The sequence below is a fragment of the Thermobia domestica genome, chromosome 8, assembly GCF_964235325.1.
Source record: "Thermobia domestica chromosome 8, izTheDome1.hap1.1, whole genome shotgun sequence".
In the NCBI taxonomy this organism is placed as follows: Eukaryota; Metazoa; Arthropoda; class Insecta; order Zygentoma; family Lepismatidae; genus Thermobia; species Thermobia domestica.
This window is the reverse complement of record NC_137461.1, coordinates 26,521,580-26,542,156: the sequence shown is the minus strand read 5'-3', so window position 1 is coordinate 26,542,156 and position 20,577 is coordinate 26,521,580. Positions and strand designations below refer to the sequence as shown.

The 20,577-nt window shown below is 34.0% G+C and overlaps 1 protein-coding gene across 4 annotated transcripts in view; it reads left to right on the top strand.

Moving 5' to 3' along the window:
• Positions 1-20,577, top strand: part of LOC145692802 (uncharacterized) — a 55,482-nt gene that overhangs the window by 14,175 nt on the left and 20,730 nt on the right. For all 4 annotated transcript variants that reach the window (XM_081768286.1, XM_081768288.1, XM_081768287.1 and 1 more), the window contains exon 3: positions 1,943-1,974. In XM_081768286.1, the coding sequence (XP_081624412.1) occupies positions 1,943-1,974 (32 nt within the window). The remainder of the gene's footprint in view (positions 1-1,942; positions 1,975-20,577) is intronic.

Sequence of the window (20,577 nt, the reverse complement as noted above, 5' to 3'; positions counted from 1 at the left end):
AATCACCCAATGATCATTCATATCATATTACATATTCTCATTGTTTCTGCCGTTACTAGACATTCATCTCGTAGTTTACTCAGAATATTCATGGTGTGATTTCGCTAGTTACGTCCGCATGGCATTATTTAATAGCTTAAATGTATTATGCAATCCTTGATATGAGAGCGAGAAATTCAAAATTCTGGAGCTACTTTTCTTACGCTGAAAGTTATTCAGTATTAAGAAAAGTTATATTTTGTTTCCAAATATAGAAAATATAAATTTAAATTGTTAGTGAAAAGATTATATTTATATTATGAAATAATATAAAGAATTCAGGTCGAAGTAGGGATGCACACAAAACAAGATTTGAGACTGTCTCGTCTCGAAAATGTGCTGTAAAAGTGATGTCTCGACTCGAAAAATATATATTTTTTTCTATTGGAAGAGCTGTGTCTCGACTCGAATTTTGTCAGGAAAATTCTGTCTCGACTTGTCTCGTGCGCATCCCTAGGTCGAAGAATAGAGTGGATTCATATGTGAAAGTACTTAGAACGTGTAATATGTTCTATTTTATCACTTAGAACTTTTGTGTTGTCACCGCTTCCTTCCTCGAACACATTATTGCTTCTTTTTGCTTTTTGTATTATTTGTTTTCTTTGTTTACGATTTGCGTTGCTAGTAGGTTGAGTTCTCATGGAATGATACATTAAAATAATAATGTTAATAAAAAATCTATTAAGTATGTATTGTAATTTTGGAAACAACTTATTTTAAACTGGCAGCATCAATTATGAAAAATAGGAAAGAATATTTCGAAGTTTCCTAAAATCTATTAACCTTTTACCGCATGCCGTACCATATATAGCACATCCCCTTTATTCACTTTAGCTTTTGTGTGATCTATCAAGGGCGCCAAATAACTGTTTCGTCTGCTGTGTAAGACATTGACGTGTATGAATTAGGGATTTTGCTGTCATCTGGCATGTTCTTTATGAGTTGAATTAAGCGGTTAAATGTTGACATGTGGGTTTTGTGAAGCAGTGGATTTTAGTCACTGAAAATAATTTTTTGTCGAAACATTGTGCGCACTTTTCCCAAAGAACTGAGAGTATAGTATAGATATAGTAGCCCTATAGTATAGTATAGATATTACTGCATGAAGTGATATATATGGCAAGATCCATTCCCTGTACACTTCTAGGAAAGTTTACCTTACTGCATAGTGTGCCATATATGTCAAGTACTTATTTCTCGCGGGAATTAAGTAAAAAATCAAAATTTCAAGTTTTAATACATTTTACAAGTTACCATATGAGGAATTCCAATACTGATTATCTTTTTTTCGCTTAAAAGAATCATGCAGAAAGGAGTAAATATATTTTTGTACTACCTATGTATGTTGATGAAGTTATCAATCCAGCATTACCTATAGTGTACTAAGTAAAAATATATGGAATAACTTTAGCGATGATGGCATGCGGGAATATCTATGCTTTTCTTAAGTATAATGAGCATAATACCGGAAAATTCTCGTATTTACAAATGTAATTTGTACCACTACGTATTTTGCTCAACCTAATTTTGAATACTATTTGCTCCATGTATCTTACAAATACTTTGTTTTCAGTGCGGTATGAATTTTCCTTCTTTTAGTACTCTACTTATTTATCATTTATTGTGATAAAAGAGAAAACGTGACCACATTATTAATGTAGTAACTTATTTCCAACTCGATCCCTGCCTATTGAATTGGTGGTAGTCTAAAACCAAACTATCAAATTTTATGCGCCTGATTTTTTACTGGAGATAGTAAAGTAACGAAGAAGAGGGAAAATTACTTAAGCAAATAGAGCATTATTACTTTTTTGATAATACTATAAAGCTTTATTTTTTCTAATTAGACATATTATTTAATAATACAGATTATCTAATATTTGTTTTTCCTTTATAATTTCAGCAGGGACCCTCGAAGAGCCAGTTCCGCTAAGGGTAAGTAAAACAAAACTTTAAATTTTCTTTTAATTTAAATCTTTATCGAAGTTGAAATGAAAAGCCAATTGTTTTTGTCCTCAAAAGTACCAACCTGGAAAGTTCGACATTCCATATGATCTTAAAAAGATCTTGTTACAATCTGGAATTGGCTCTAATGCTGATTTTCGTGTCAAATAAATCTAAGATTCAAACCTCACTCTCACAAGGTACATTCGCGAAGTGTTCCCTCGGGATTTGTTTAAAATTGATTCAAATGCAAAGTTCTCCGTACAGGGTCAATCCATTCTAAGTAATCAAGCATGTACCGCTCGACCATCACCAAAAAATGTAATTTCTTAATGATTGCTTATCTTACATCAGGGTACTTCAAAACCACAATTAATTATTGTTTACAACAACCCATGGTGACCCAGCGGCTGCGACCATTTTGCGTTTCTTCGATTTTAGGCGTTTAGGTTATTTTGAATATCTCAGCATGTACTTGTCCTACCAAATTGAAAATTGCTGGACATCTCCAACTCGTACAGAGGTAAAACTTTGATCTCTTAACATTTTCGACTAAAAGCACTTGAAGGAAGTGAAATCAGGGCCTATAGTAGCAACATTTTTGGACATTGAAGACATGTTTGGGAAGAGAAAACAACTGACGTAGAGATCTGAATTTGTGACATGTATTGCGGGATCATAAGTTAATACACAAAAATATACAGACGTGTAGCTGCTCCCAAAGGCATGAAAAAACTCGTAAATTGGGGAAGTATGCCAATTTGGCATGTTTCACTGTCCAATATCTCGAATGGGACTGGATAAAAGAATCTGAAATTTTGGGAATAGTTAGTCCTTTAGTATAGCATAATACACAACTAAGCGCGTTTTGTGTTTTGGAGCAGAAGGGGTCAAAGTATTAAGGAATGACGTCATACTCTAGGAGGTGTTTTGTTAACAAATTCAACTGGAAATTCGTTGTTGTGAAGTAAAATAAAGTACTATGAATGGTTAGTCCAGTCAAGGCTCTAAAGCTCGTTTCTTTCCTCTAGTTGTGACTCATTGTCTTATCACACCCACAGTAGCACTGGTGAAGAATGCCACTATCAACAGAAGGCGAGAAAAGTCAAAATGCACACTTGACAAAATGTCCGTAAGTTCTCATTGCTCTTGCTGTTTGCTATATCAATGATATTCAATCCTGTTTATTCTTGATTCAACTGTCAACTCATGCGGGAGCCTGTTGCCCTTTCGTTTGATCTACATTTCCTAGTCAGTGAACACTTAATCCCTGTAAACACTGACTGCAGAATGAAGATCAAACGAAAGGACAAGTCTTCTACATGAGTTGACAGTTAAAACAAGAATAAATAGGATTGAATATTATTAATATAGCAAACAGCAAGAACAATGGGTACTTACGGACATTTTGTCAAGTGTGCATTTTGACTTTCCTCGCCTTCTGCTGATAGCGGCATTCTTCACCAGTGTTGCAGTGGGTGTGATGAGACAATGAGTCACAACTAGAGGAAAGAAACGATCTTTAGAGCCTTGACTGGACTAACCATTCATAGTACTTTATTTTACTTCACAACAACGAATTTCCAGTTGAATTTGTTAACAAAACACCTCCTAGAGTATGACGCCATTCCTTAGTACTTTGACCCCCTTCTGCTCAATAACACAAAACGCGCTTAGTTGTGGTTCTGGTATACTAAATCTAGTTATTCCCTAAATTTCATTTTTTTTGTCCAGGTCCTTTGGAAATATTGGACAGTGAAACATGCCAAATTGGCGTAATTCCCCAACTGTACGATTTTTTCCAGGTCTTTAGGAACAGCTACACGTCTGTAAATTTTGTGTATTAACTTATGATCCTGGACTACATGCACACACAAATTCAGGCCTCTACGTCAGTTGTTTCCTCTTCTCAAACATGTCTTCAATGTCCAAAAATGTTGCTTCTGTAAGCCCTGATTTCACTTCCTTCAAGTGGTTTTAGGCAAAAATGTTAAGAGATCAAAGTTTTAACTCTGCACTAGTTGAGATGTCCAGCAATTTCCAATTTGATAGGACAAACACATGCTCAGAAATTCAAACAATATAAACGCCTAAAATCGAAAAAACGCAAAATGGCACCTGCCGCTTCGTCACCGTGGGATGTTCTAAAGAATAATTAATTGTGGTTTTGAAGTACCCTGATATAGGATAAATATTCATGAAAAAAAATATTTTTTTCCAGAAAAGGTCGAGAGGCAATTTTCCTTTTATCTCGATCACTTAGCATGGATTGACTCTACAGTGAACTTGTGTATTGAATAAATTTTAGTTGCTCATACCGGCAACTTGCATATTTATGGATCTTCATATATATCCGGAATACAATCATAAACTACTATAATGCTCGGACACAAAATTGCTTTTAGTTTCCTTGGATGTAACCGGACATGAATGTGGGCATATGCAAAACAAATTGGACCAAGTACTGCTTCTCTGACACATGTTACCACCCCGACCACCATCTTGGATGCACCATATTGGATTCGATTTTTAGTTTTTCAAATGGAAATAGGTGCAAATGATACATCGATTTCATGTACAGTTTTCTTGGAAATTTAATGGTGTAGTGAATTTTACCGTAGCTTGTGCAATTTGGAAAATATTATTTGTTAAATCCCTCGAGGCACTTCGCGAATAGACATTGCAGGGTAATAACAGTTACGCTTATGTTTATGCTCTTGACAAACCAAAAACAATTTCTCAGTGGAAAGCTATTGTAGGTATAAGAAAATTCTTTACAACATTGATGTCATAATCTTATTATATTTCTATGAGAGATTGTTATTACTTACATGTTTGTATTACGGTCAAAATGCCTAATGTAAATCAAGATACAACCAAATATTTCTGAGGGTCTACCATTTCCGTATTCATGTCTGTGTGTTTGTATTTGAACGTTCACAGAATATTTCGTCAACGGTAAATCACATAAAAGATTACATATACACACGGGGTCCTGCACAACCTTCTATTGGTTCAACATTCGTGAAGTGTCTGACATTTAACATGCAATACTTTGCAAATCGTACAAGCTACGGTAAAACTCACTATAAAAATGAATTTCCAAGAAAATGGTACGTGAGTTTGATGCATTACTTGCACCTATTCTCACTTGAAAAACCGAAAGTTGAATTCAATATGGTGGATTCAAGATGGCAGCCGGGGGTGAGTAATATGTATCAGAGATGCAGTACTTGATTCAATTTGTTTTGCATGTGCCCATATTCATGTCCATTTGCATCTAAGAACTTAAAAGCAATTTTGTGTCCTAGCGTTATAGTAGTGTATTATTGAGATTTGAAAATATGGACCATAAATATACAAATTACCGGTATGGGTGACTAAAATTAGTACAATACACATTGGGCAGCGGAGAACTTTGCATTTGAATCAATTTTATACGAATCCTGAGGGAACACTTCGCGAATGCACTTGTCAGTTAAATTATTATTATACTACTTCATGTTGAAATGATTTTCCTCAAAATACAGATCGTTATAAAATTATGGAATCACCTGTAGTTAGCAATATATAACATGTGCAAGTAGTATTAGGTACTAAGAATTTATATGAAGTGCCTGGCCATTCTTAGGAACGTGCTAGGAGCTAGGCAGAATAGAACAAATCTATTGGCTGAAGCATGTCAAATGGAAGAACTCCATTAGTTTCAAAGAGCCTAGATAGTGAGTATGAAGTTATTTGGCACAAGTATATCTAAGGTAGCCAATGAGTTAAATATATAGCGAAGAACAATGTGTAAAATAACGTTGGATGAGGAGCATAGGATAAAAAATTGGGATTAAATTTCATCCACTGGATATTAACTGACGTCATGCAAATTGAAGGCGTTAATGTCTGATATAGCATATTCTCACTAGAAGAGTTATTATAATATTTTATCCTGCATCTTCTGTTGAACATACCTTATTAGTGTGGAATATTTATGTCAACTACTTCAAGCTTTGGTTGAGTTTGTATATATACACTTTTGTCTTCGCGCTTTTGTAATACTTGAACATGAACTTCAAAGTAACCATGAAGATTAAATCAGATTAGGCCTATCCAGAACCCTGGTTTTCGGGGGAGGAAGGAAGTAGACCGTACAGTGGAGATTTTTAAAAGTGTTATGTAGCGGTATTTGAAGTTTATCTTCATAGTCGTTGATTCTTCATGTTGTTTACTTACTTTTATGAAATACTTTGCTAACCTGAGTGCAAGTGCAATTTTGAGTTTATTCCTCAAGTCTGCATATGCAGTCCATATGTAGATGGTTTTAGACGTATTTTTTAGCTATTATCAGAAATGTCTATGCTATTTTCAGATTCATTAATTTATACTTTCTTCCGGAATTTTGTTACACTTCATATAATAATACAAATGAAAATCACCACAAAGCTGTGAGTTCTGTGTTATAACTTATGTTTATGTGAAGTCAGTAAACCTGATACTTGAATAGCAGTAAAATGCAATTCACACTTACACTTGGTGTGTTAAAGTTCTGCTGTTTTACATTTCTACTAATATTACTCGAAATTATGGTTGCTGTTCTTTCTAGGGAAGACTGTCTTAAAGAGATTACCATTTCAGATCCTAAGATACCTCTGTCTTTTTAAGTTGAAATCTCAGGAAGAGTTTGGTGTTCATTTCTGGTTCAATTACATTAAAATTCAAAATCATTCTACACATCCCATTTAATATGGTAATACTTTATCAGGATCCTCTACTTCTCTGTCAGTAATGTCACTTTTCAGACATTTACCATAGCTATTAAATTTGAATTTGGACGTTAAAGCTTACGTGAAAATGAAAATTACTTTTGATTATTCTTGCTATGTAGTACTTTAACCTCCATCACTTTCACTAAACAATATGAAAAACATATTTTCCTTCCACATTTTTACTGATTGTACTTTTAGCAATAGTAAACTACCTTCAACTAACGTTATTGGATCAGTTTACTACTTCCCCTAGTAATATAATTTGACTTGCATTCAGCCATTTTCTAATACTTCTGTTAGAGAAAGAATTATTATTTTTATTCAATCATCTTCTAATTCTTAATTAATTGTATTCTTAGATTTCATCTTGATACATCACGACTTTGCGAAGAACGTTTAGTATTCCAATTTTCATAACTTCTTAAATACGGTTACTGATGATTACCATCATCATAGGTGTTTTGTCATTATTGGCAGGTTACGTGCCACAAATTGAGAAGTTTTGGTGTATTACAGCCCTTGGAAAACTTTTCATCTTTAGGAAATCATATCTGTTGTGTATGAATTGTAGACTTTCGGGTTTCCCTCTTTTATCTTCCATCTTGAGTTTTGTGAGGCTCCTCAAGATACAATTCTTTCTCAGCCAATGTCACAATCATTTTCTTTTCTTTTTCTAAATTGAAACAATTCTCAACGATTTCCTGTAGGATTGGCTAAATCCAGAACGATTCGTTTAAACCTCACACACATTGAAACTAGTCCTTCAGTGAAAAATCAGTACCATCTCAACGAACCGGACTCAATCAGTGCAATGGATGGATCCATGAAGGGGATTAAATCGATACTGCCGGGAAACGAACAAGTAGAATCAGTTGATGGATTGGAAAAGACAACGTCGGTCAAGTACAATTGGTTGACTTTGTAGAACAAGAGAGGGAAATTAATCTTTCTTGTCCTACTTCTCAATAATTTCCCACCGGTAAAAATCAGTTTGACTTCTTCAGATGAAATATGATTAGGGACGACAATGGAACTCGAAATTATTACAATCTAACAGAATCAAACAATTCAATTCAGGAGAATGAATCATTATCTGGAAAAATCAAACTGAAGAACTACATATGAAGCAATTTTCAATGAAATGAAATGAAAGAATTCGATCCAGAGGAACAAATCCTTTTGTGGAATGAATTAAGAGAAATATGTTTCATAATATGAATTAAACTTCCGATTATAAATGTGCAGCATTTGTTCGTTGGTTTTATTATGACCCAACTGATTCTCTATATTTCTGTCGACATCTAGCTTTTGAAAACACCTTCCATTTTCCATTTTCTTTTGAATATAGAGTATGTTTCTGTCCCATGAAGTACATGCATCATTTATTATTCATCAGTTGTTTTTTTTTGTTAATAACTTAATCAAAGACCAATAATATCAAGTGTTTTTCTTAATAAAATTTTCTTTCTACATTCTTAACCTTGATCTTACTTCACATTCGTACTTTATATATTCAGTAACATTATTATCTATAGATTTTCACTTATCCTACTTCACTCTTTGATCCTAACTGCTTCATTTGAATCATTGTTTTAATTTTGATATCCAAACCTCTATTCCATCCCATAGTCTTCGTAGCTTTTGTTCAGATCATGCAACAAGAGTTATTGTGTGTACAAACAATATCAAGATGAAGCATACTGGCTCATTAATTCCAATTTTGTGTTGTCGAGCGTTAGGATTGGTCTTGCGGGGAAATCCATGGGTGTAAAAGTTCTACTGAAGAGCACGGATGCTTTTACTATTCTCGATATTTCTTTGTTCATATTCCTGACGTACTGAGTTTTGTAGAATATTGAATAGTACTAATTAGAAGACTATAGAGACAGATATGTCGGAAGACCATAGAGACAAGAACGGGTATACAGGAAGTGTCCTATGCCAAGATAATAAAGAAAAGAGTTTATAGGAAATTAAAAAATGACTGATATTTATCGATTCTTCTCAGCCAAAACAGGCCAATAAACTTCGGTCCGCAACTCAACGCATTTCAGCGTTTCGCCTCAAAAATTTGCTTTTTCCCTATTTGCTAAATTTTTACTGCCAAACTTCCCAGACTGTGGACTATTTCCTTATTATTCAAATACTGTGCTGAGCAAGACATAAGTTACCTGGTGCCCTGTAATATTCATAAATGAAAGACAAAATATAATAAAGCAGTATAGCATACAATAATGAATGTGTGAAAAGTTTACCGTAAAACTAAATGTGAAGGTAAATTGTTTTAATGTGACAACAGTAGGTGCAACAACTTACAATAGGTCGTCAGAAAAAAAATGTAATTTTGCGGTTAAAATAAAGTTTATACATTGCTAATTACTTACCGCTGGCGAAATATATCTACGCAATGCAAGGAAGCTGTTTTTTATGTTTACTAGTGTAGAGTTGCTTGTGCGAAACCATTACAAGCACTGTAGGACAGATAAATTGGTTAATATAAAAGATGATTGTTTTAAATATTAACTTCGTCGGTTGAGTATATCCTCATAGGCTGTCTCGGGGTTCTCTCGCTTCCTCCACTTTGTTCATTTCACCATTTCATTCATTCACTTCATCACAATTTCTTTCAGTATACACGGCATAAATGTGAGACGTAATGCTGAAAGAATATATTTAAGAACAATGTAAAATAGCTGTGTAGAGTTGCTAATACGAAAACATTAGATGTGCCATAGGAACTCGTATCATTGGGGAAACAAAATTAGAGCATTTGTACAATATATACAACATACAAGCACTAATATCACCTACTTTGCTATTCTAGTTTACTAACATAAATTAACCCATCATACTCTGCTAATGTATCCTACTTTTCTCTAACCTAACCTAACATTCCGTACTTTACTAAGAAAACCTATTCTACTCTTGTAAGCTAACCCTATTCTATCACAAGATGTTGCGTCTTTTCTTTCGCATAGTTTCCATCTTTTGCATCGTACCCATCAGTTTGCATACATTTGAACAATGTTCACTTAATTGTTATACAAACACCAAGAAAATAAGAATGCACAAGTTGTAGAGAACATTTTAAGGACAAAAATGACGACCTATTGTAAATCTGCACGCTACTGTGTATTGCTCAATTATAATTTTGTGGTGTGTTCTGACGGTAAGTAAAACAATATTTTTGCAATTTGATGTAAAAATTAAAGTACTTGAATTTGTAAATAAGTTTGTTGTCTAGTTTGTGTGCTTGTCTTGTAGGCGCTTTCCAAAATTCATTCATACTCTACGCATTTGAGTGTGAAATCTAGTTCGGAATGAAGTTAAAGGGTTTGTGAATGTCAAATGAATGTCGAATTTATTGTTAAAAGTATTTCACAAAAATAAATAAATAAGTTAATATAGAGTATTCAGACCTATGGCTTTAAATAACAGTGCCTAAGAAAGCCACGGGCTTTGTATTAACTAAATTGAAACATTTGATAATATAGCCCACTCAGGAATAATGTTGCAACACGGCTTTTGGTTGAGTGATATGTGGTCAGGTAACGTCTCCAATCACAATGTTTCTTCCTTCTTAAATTTGGTTTTTCGTCATATTTTAATTGAAATTGTTTCACGCTTGCCTCACGATGGAAAGTTTGTGCTACAACGAAAAATTATTCTATAAAGGACGCGCATGTAAAGTACGCGTACTAACTTCTCGAATACAAGAGAATATTAAAATTATAAATATTTATTAAAATGTCCTAGAGTTGGGATGAAATATTTTAAAATAAGAACAGATCAACGTTTCACTGAGAATGTCGCAAGTGGTCATTGGGGTAACTTCTACGTTATAAAAGAGAATGGAGGAGACATCTTTATGAGACAAAATGTACGTGTGCGTACATGATATCTGGGTGTTCTACCCGAAGTCAAATTCTAACTATTTTTATAGCATTGTTTATTTGTTCATTTAGTTTTATACTTGACTTCCAAGGTTTAGCATTTTAATCTAAAAGAGTTGGTAAGATATATGTTATAGTAATAACATTTATCCTGAACAGACAGAGTACACAACACTAATACTCTGAGAGGCATAAGAACCTTAGACAGGCACGTAATTCATTCAATTGCTACCTCAATACACATACTCCTCACTAGCCAGTTTCTCATTTACATACCTATCTAAAGAATAATACTCGAACAATGGAGAAGAAATAAAGTGACCAATTTCTTTCCCTTGTACTACAAGAGATGAATGGATGAAGAAAACTGGGAACTATGGAAGTTGTTAGATAAATCTAGAATTTGATTGGGAATACAAGATCAAAAAATAGCCCTACAAGCGCCAGTTCTTATTTTTTCTAAAGAGACTCTTATTGCGATGCCAGGTTGTTAACTGAGCTGTTTTAGGTATATTGATAAATAATACAAGACATAACAAATGTGTCTGAAACTATAGAAAATCAAGACGTTGAGATGTAAATTTGGACATTTATTGCGGTAGATTATTACTAAAGAAAGAAACGTAATTTACAGCAGCTTCGTATATATGTTAAAAGATATGATTTATGATAATTGGATAACTCCTGTTCTGGCAAGAACACGTGCCAGGTTAAACTTTGTGGAGGCTGCTAGGCGGTAAAAGTATCGGAGTACCAGGTACAATATTGTCTTCTAGTTTGAAAATGCCAACAAACAATTTTAACAATCATAAGTAAAATATTAAATAAGAATTTTGTTTGCAATATACATATATTATTTTTACACACTAACGCCAGTACTTCCTACTGTACTTTAATAGCTTTGCCAGTTGCTCGAAATAGCGTAACAAGAAAAAGAATTTCCAAATACCATAACAATATTCAAAAGATGGAGATAATCTTCACTTTCGTATATCACACTTATGTGGATTAAAACGTATATTTTCATAGATTTACGATTGAGAAAAGACAAGGTTTTAAGGAAGAAATTGCTATCCAAATGTAATATCTATGATTCAGAGATAAATTCACAAACATAAGGATTGCAGGGTAAGTAAGTGTTGGCAGCGGAGGTGCAATAGTGTACACACAAATATATAACTGCAGAGCCGTTGACTACGCTATTGATATGCTTGCTTCTCTGTTACCATTGTCTTTTACCAAAGCCCAATTACCTACTAGCTCGTTTCCCTCTCACTAAGAAGGCGAGAAGTAATCTGTGATGTCATAAAACATTCAGTAGGAAATTATTAGTTTAAGTGGTTATCATGCTGTCATGCTCACAGTACAGATAGCTCGTCAGTCTATAGTAGACACTCATGACAGTCACTTTCCATGTTAACTATGGCGCGTGTCACATTCACAGTGTAAATATTATAGTACTGTCTACTACATGACCGTGATAGTTAGGTTCAAATTTCATGAGGTCTCGTGTCACACAATATATAAATATCACAACACATTACGCTACAAAACCAGGGCAATCACTGTTTGACGGTTCGTGTTACAGTACTACTATAACACCATTCTACACTAAAGAATTGTCAGAGTTACACTACATATTTCTGACTGCGTTTCATAATCACAGCATGTCCGTAGCCAGAACAATAAGACAGGAGTCCGAGATTACTTCGGTTTTTAAAAAAATATTCATGAAGAATGTTTTCTTATTTCTACACACTGTTAACTGTTTCCTTATCTCTAACTTACGTCTTTGTAGTTTGATTTATTCACGTGTTATAGAGAATTTAATCCTTTTAAGTAAATTATGTAAGATAAATTGAAGGTAACAACATTCTTACTTTAACCACTTGGCACATTTTACTAAAGTATTCAAATGCGTGTTTTCAAACTGTTTGTAAAGAGACTGCAAGCAAAACTTTATTTTGCGAGGTACTAGTCTGACAATGTTTTTAGTATCTTCTTGTAATTTTGTACTTTTATGTTGATACACAATACTTAAATTACAAACCACACCTCTTTCGTACAAGACTAACAACAAACATTTATGAAGAATGATTCCTATGTATTTGCAAGAGGATAATCCTAGAAAACAAATTCAAGAATTGATTTAACTGGTAAACAACTTATGCTTTTATAGCCAGTGATGATTTCAGAAGACTTCTCTGGAGGGTAATTTCAATACACGTAAGGAGGGGATGGAAAGTAGTGCAGCAAAAATACTGGTAATCCACGTTCAGCACTATCAAAAACTGGATGCTGGAAAGATCTACAATCCACCAAGCTATCCACTGAAAGAAGCACTGTCTATAATCACCTACTTGAATATATATACGAATTAGAAATGCTGAAACTGTGTAGATATCCATACCTATTCTGCATTCAAAATAATAAGCTTACTTTGTTTTCATGTCTAGAATACATAGAGATTAATTATATCAAGAAACATTCTAACGTTTTTATATATCAGAATCACCTGTTAATGTGAATTATGAATTGGAATGGATAGTCGGTAATTACAAGAGTTCGTTTTATAATCATTGTTAATAAAACGAAATGTTCTTGCAAGAGACTACAAAATAATACAGGTAGGTATCTAAATTGTCGTTCTTCAAAATCAAACTTAAAGAATAGTTTCAAATTAAATAAGAATGTAATATTTACTGTCAATGTGTGCGAAAAGCCGGGCACTTCAGTTTAATGACCTCGACTATCCTTTGGTAATTTCTGAAAAATTGATCCTTGAATAATTATGCCGTTCACTACCTCTGGGACTATTGTACGCAGAAAACATCGGGCTCTCTCTGAATTTTTTGACATGGGAAACTGTTATTTCCACAACTGTTTCTTTTCATGTGTTACAGGTTTTAAATGTTGATTATCCATGGCTTCTATGTCTAATATTTAGTTGTTTAACCTGAATTTGACAATTTATCCTTGTTAGGAAAATTAGATAGTCTACCTCTTCCCAAAATTTCACTATTCATCATTATCAACAACAACATACATACATATATATTCTCCCAAAATTTCACTATTCATCATCATCAACAACAACATACATACATATATATTCTGCCATTACTGCCAAATCATTTGTCGCAATCTGACACTAGCTTCTTGCACACTATCTCTTGATCCGCGCTTTGAAGATTGTCAATGACTTCTATGTTTAAATTTCGTTTTTTTACTCCTTCGTCTCGACATGCTAAACTCTTCGCCTTCACATACGAATTATCTGTTTTTCCTTCATCAATTGTAGCCTCTTTCTCGTACCATCTACCTTCTAGCACGTCCTCACGATGGTTTCTTCTTACCTATTGTCGAAACAGTTTTCTTCCTCTTGTAATAACATCTAAAATTATTCTTTTCTCATTCATTATTTTTAACACTTTTACACTCTTGTTTCCTATTTTCAAATTCGACTAAGATACATTTACATTTTAGCAGCATTGTTGGCTTGTATATGCACACATAAATTTTAATTGTAACTTTTAAATTTAGGTTAAATCTCTATGAAATTTTGGAAGAAAATTCCAATGCATGTCCCATGTCAAATTTTGACAATATTTCTTTGCAGTGGATTATAATTTGTTTTCAAATTTTATTTGCCACATTGGAATTTATTTTGTATCCTTGTCAAATTTCGCAGTGGATACATATGAACTCTTAAAATTTAGGAAAGTTTCTGGATACTCCATGCTATTTATGTTGAAGAGACAGACATGCTACTACGTTGTCCTCTACTTTTATTCAAGAGTGGTTCTTCCAAATATTATATGAGTACTTTCCTACAGCTAACTTTCAAATATAAGTACGTATGATTTTATGTTTTAATGATCATTGTATAAGCGCAACGTATATTTGAGCAACTAGTTTAATTCCTTGGCACTTTCAATTGCTTTCCCTTTATTGTGTGGTTGGGGTACGATATGCATTTGACGCACAGTTTTATTCTTGGTCACTCCGAGTCTCTACCGTTACCTGATGAATCTATCTCCCATAATCTGGAAATCGCAGCTAATGAGGGGGGAAAGTGAAAGTATTATAGTTTCAAGAGTTGTTCGATCAACCAGAAAAAATGTTTTTAAGAACCTTCCATTGGTGGTTGTGTACTTGCATCCACTAATGTCCTAGTTTGTTATCTGTGTTTCCTGTTTTTAACAACGATGGCAGTAAATAGTTTGAATAATTTAAATTGGATTTTTACTTACGTTAGAAACTCGATGCTCATCTACAGAACTAGTTTGATCTTGACTGAACTTTGCACGAAAGTTGACTTCGACTTACTTAGTTCACTTCGAAAACATTTCCTTACAAACCTTTGGTTCCAGAGTTATTGGTAATCAGTTTGGAGTTTTCAGCTTGGTGTAATGTTTGCAAAAAAGAAAAAAACTACTTGCTGTAGTGCGTTCCTTAGGCTATGAATTATGCGAATCTAAATAAAAGGTGGAATTCAGATAACTGTAATGCGCTGATATTTCAAAGCTTTCTAACCGGGAATTGAAGCTTTGACGCTCATCAAAGCAGAGCCCATTAACGACTAGTCTATGTATTCATCTTGTAGAGCTATTGCAATAATATGAAAAAGTTCTTGGGAAACTAACAGTATTGTAGATTGACAAAATATACCATATTCAATTAGACTTGAAATTATATAAAGATAATTATTTTTCTGTGATACGTTTACTTCTTTTACATAAACTTTAAATTTACATTTTATCCTGAAATTCACAATAAAACTTCCTGGTTTTACAACAGACAATCGTGTTATATGAAATGAAATCTTTGAGTTTATCGTCCAACGTATATGCCCATTATGCTAGGGAGATGATGATCAAAGGAAGTGAATTATAATGGTAGAATTGGTAGAATGAAAAAGTGGGAGAAATCAGGGAGTACTACGAGAAAACCCATGGACACAATGTTGTCCGCCAGAAGCTTACTTGGTTATGGATCGAAACAGGGGCCGCACGCATCAGAGGTAAACGCGTATCGCAATATACCCAAGCGATATCTGTGGTCAGCATATTATCTTCTATCAAAGTTATATCTGACCGTTTAGACGTGATTTCTTTTCACTTAATGAAAGTATTTTGCAGTAGTCTAATGCCTTAAGCTCAAAGTGGAAAATTCAGACCAGTAGGAATTGAACACGAAACTAAAGTCACGAGCAGAACGCCTGTTTTTCATTGGGATATAATATTAAGGCAGCATCATTTTTGAAACATGTGGAAGTAAAGTACCAACGGTCTTACTCAACTAAGATATGCAATGATATATTTGATCATACTCAGTGTCACATTTTTGTTCGTACACGTGTTATCTTTAGGATAGAATTATTTCTCGTAACTAAAAATTCCGAGATTCTTTTCGTGCTTGTTATATGCTAGACGTTAGCTCATAGTTAATGAAATCTGTAATCATAGTGAATTTAAAATATTTAAAATTTCATGTTTGTAAGAAATTTAATAAGCTATGTCAAAAATTCTCCTTTTTTTTTATTATTCTCCTCATACCGTTTAACATGTCCCTAAACTACTGCCATAGAAATTATGGCTCTCTGAGCGCAGTGAACAGGTATCAGCTTATGAAAGAAGATTCGTGTTAACTTATGCTCTAGTATCTATCTTGCTTTTGTTTACGTTATCCTTTACTACTGGTCACAGAAATGAGGAGAAAAAAGGCTTTGGTATGATATATGGGAGTAAACTTTTACGACTCCTCGTTATGAGCATTGTGCTAAAAGAGATAGATGATTGATGAAAGTGTATAATGATGAAATATTTGGTGGAATGAGAAAATGGGGTAATCCCGAGAAAATACACGAACACGATGTTGCCCAATACAAACTCACTGGACCTAGGATCCAAATAGGAATTTCTAGCACGAGGGGTGAATGAATACTCTACTACTCAGCTACAGCATCCAGATCTATTCAACGTAAAAAAAAATGGTTAGTCAATAAACCACGCTACTAAATCCAACATGTAATTAACAAATTTAAAAATAACAACTAGTAGTGTCATGTATATAACACATCAAGTTGTTTGGTTTGTATGGCGTCATATTTTCTCAATTCACATTGAAACCGGAAGTGATAATAGATTTACACCACTTTCGATTTTATTATAACGATTATAATGAAGCTGAAATATATTCATAGAATGATTATTAAATTTCAGAAAATGTTTAGATACTGTTTATCACACGGGATCATTGAAAACACTAAATAAAAGCATTGAAAAAAGTAGGAAAACTAGCGTAATTTACGTGCACCTGCAACCCTGTAAGAAGAGGCTAAATATAGGCAAAGGAAGAAGTAAACAGGCAGTGTGCAGTTCATCGTCTTACTTGGTGTGGTGTTTTTCGTGTTGTGTCGTAGTGAGAGGTTCGTTTGTTACCATGAGGAACTCCACAGAGGAGAGGGTGTTTATTTTGAACTTTTTTTTTTGAATCAACGTCGTGTGCTAATGTGATAGCATTGTTTCAAGAAAGATTTCCAAATAAGGGTGTGCTGGAAATATCAACAATTCAGCGATTATTAACATTTCGCGAAACGTTATCTGTACATGATAAACCACACAACAGACAACCGCATGTTCTTACGGAAGAGGTGATTCTGAACGTGGAGCATCGCATTTTGCAATCTCCTAGAAAGCAAGTTCGTAAACTTGCTGCACAAACAAGTTTACCAAAAACAACGGCACACACATTCTTAAAAAAGCTGCACCTACATGCATTTAAGGTACAGGCTGTGCAAGAATTGAAGCAGACAGACAAGGTCGCACGTATCACATACTGTCGTTGGTTTAATTCATTCGTCACAGAGCAAGGAATGGATGTTTTGGACAAAGTTTTCTTTAGTGATAAAACATGGTTCCATTTAAACGGGTATGTGATTAGACAAAATTCACGATATTGGTCAAGTGATAATCCATATGTGTTACACGAGCAATCACTTCATCCAGAAAAGATAAGTGTGTGATGTGCAACTTCAAGACGTCGGATAATTGGGCCTATTTTTTCAACACCACAATTTACGGTACCGTGTATCGTGACATAATCACCCAATTTATTTCCATGCTTGAAATTGATGAACACGATTGTTGAGTACAACAAGATGGGAATACATGTCACACGTCAAATGAAACTATGGATATGTTGACTGAGTTTTTCGGTGGCAGAATAATAAGTAAAATTTTGTGTCCCAGTCGCTCCCCGACTTGATATCTTCAGACTTTTTGTTATGGGGATATTGAAAACAAATCGTGTATACAAATAACCCAAGGACTGTACAATACCTGAAAACCAACATCCGCAGAGCCACTGAGGAAATGATCCTGTCAACTGTCCGTGAAGTTGCATCCAACATGTTAAGACGTGTGAATCTTTGAATGAGACTAGCGGGCATTTTCAACATCTATTGCTAGGCTACGCTTCCCTTCCTTCCACAGAGGGTTGCAGGGTACATGTAAGTTACGCTATTTTTCCTAATTTTTTCAGTGTTTTTATTTAGTTTTTTCAATGATTCCATGTGATACACATATGCTGTTGCACTTAAACACAGACAGTGTTGCGAGTGCGTAGCGTAAAACTTCCGAAACCATATTATCGCGGGTATGCCATTAATGGCAGAATTCTGGACAAGTTCATGGTGGAAATAAACCGTTCTTCTTCGACTACGATAACTACTGATCCAACCCACAAATTTGCGCTGAAACTTGTGCACTGGATGTCCATACACATGTGTGACATACGATTAATATGTTTTGTAAATATTTTTTTTTACAACTTTCACTTGCATTTGTCAACACCGTAAGTACACACGTGGCCTGCATTAGCTGCTTTGATATTTGAAAATATCTACATGCATCAAGCTAAAAATTGGTGTATCATTTATACATTTACTTTATTCCGTTCAAAACGTACCCTATTCCTGATTCCAACCTGCGTTTTAAATAGGACACCCTGTATTTAATTTCATGAAAATGACAATACCGGAAGGATGGTAATTGAAATATGGTACGATGTGCTACTACTCCTAAATCCAAACAACTAATTGAATAGCCCGTTCTTAAACTGGTATATGGAAAAGAATAAGTTTGTTAGAAACTACTTGAACTCCTTTACTCCTTAGAATACCCAACGAGAATGAATTTGGACTTAAACGCCATTAGTACTGTTACTATTCATCTCAGTGACCCAAAACGCTGTAGATTAGATACTAGTAGTGATCATTTTCGATTGTTTTAACATACCACCTTTTTATTCTTTCCATTCTCTTTCCGAAAATGTGATGAAACTATAACATAGGCTAGAATCCACTCATATACCAAAAATAAAATATATTCAGCAGTATTGGACGAGGCTATTAAATTCGTTTTAATGTATATAGAGAATAATAGAAAATACACATACTTTAGTTTTATATTAACTTTTTTGAGATCATTAATAAATTTGTAATATAACATTTAATCATAAAACTTTTGTATAATACTCATTTATATAACATAAAAATGCAGAAAAAGGAAACAGAAACTACAAAAAGATACCACCAACTATATGTACGACAAATGAAAGAAAACGTACATGAACTTACAAGTGAAATTGATGTATCAATTGATAAGTTTTGAATTGAGATGATTTACACTCTTCAAACTTATGTAGGAGAACTAGCGAAAAGCTGCAAGATCTACCTCCGAAGTTGCTGTAAAAGAAAAGTTATTTATATTTGGTAAAAGATAGAAATCAGTGGAATAAAGAAAACTCAGAAAAGTGTTGCTGGTGCTGAGCTCGTAAAATTGAATTTGTACAGTTGTATGTTGAATAGGTACAACGCTGCTACGACATGACTTACAGAGTCTGTAGAGTGATGAACTTAGGAGAGTGAAACCCGGTCAGACTTAAAGGCAGGTTCCAGAAGCCTTGTGTGTTTCTGAAGTACAAGAACTTAAGAAATGCATGTAGAATATATAAGTGGATTAAATACTTTTATTCCGTTAATAAGTTGATATAATAGAAAGAATTTACACATTGTCATCTTATCGAATTGCAAGCTTAACTTCATTTTTCTGGGCTCGTCAGAAAATGTTTCGCTGCAGCAGGAGGAAGATGTTTGATATGCAACTAAGCATGATGACAATAGTTGCTTATCGTTTGTGACTAATGGATTGCTTCTTACTTCTGAAAATACTGCTCCTGCTCTACATTTTGTGTCAAATGATAAATGCGGAAATACATACCCAAAAGTGATGGAATACAATACTTTTAGTAGTGTATATTGTGTTACTGAAGCTCGGTTTCAAGGTGAAAATAAAATTATGAATGTGATGATAATCCAAGATTGTAAACTACAACACAATCTTGAGAAAATCCGTATCATTTTCAAGAATAAACTAACATACAGAAGAACAAATTATTAAATCAAATTGTGCAGTTCTCATGACCTCTTTTGTACTAATGGCAAACAATGGATCTTCTATATATTCGTCCAAAATTAGCTATCATCAACATTGGGAACTTACAACAAAACCTCTCCTCCTTTAACCTTTCTCCGGTTGATCTGCTAATTCACGAACTCATTGCTGTCCATCCATTTCATTTCTACGTCAATGTTTATGCAGAAGCAGACCTTTAATTCTTACGATCAGTTACGATGCTATATTGTAAAAGTCGAGAACGCAAAATCGCTTAGTCTTAAAACTTGATATCATGCATGCTAACTACGGTAATTTATATACTTCACTGATTTGAGTGTAATTTTTTGTGAAATTCTACTTCTGATTCGGGAATAAACTGGAACACATTTCGGAAAGAACGGCGCTATATTTTCATCACGGTATAACCTCTTTCATACATTATTAAGTGGATAAAATGCTGAGGGAATGAATTATGGAAAGCGC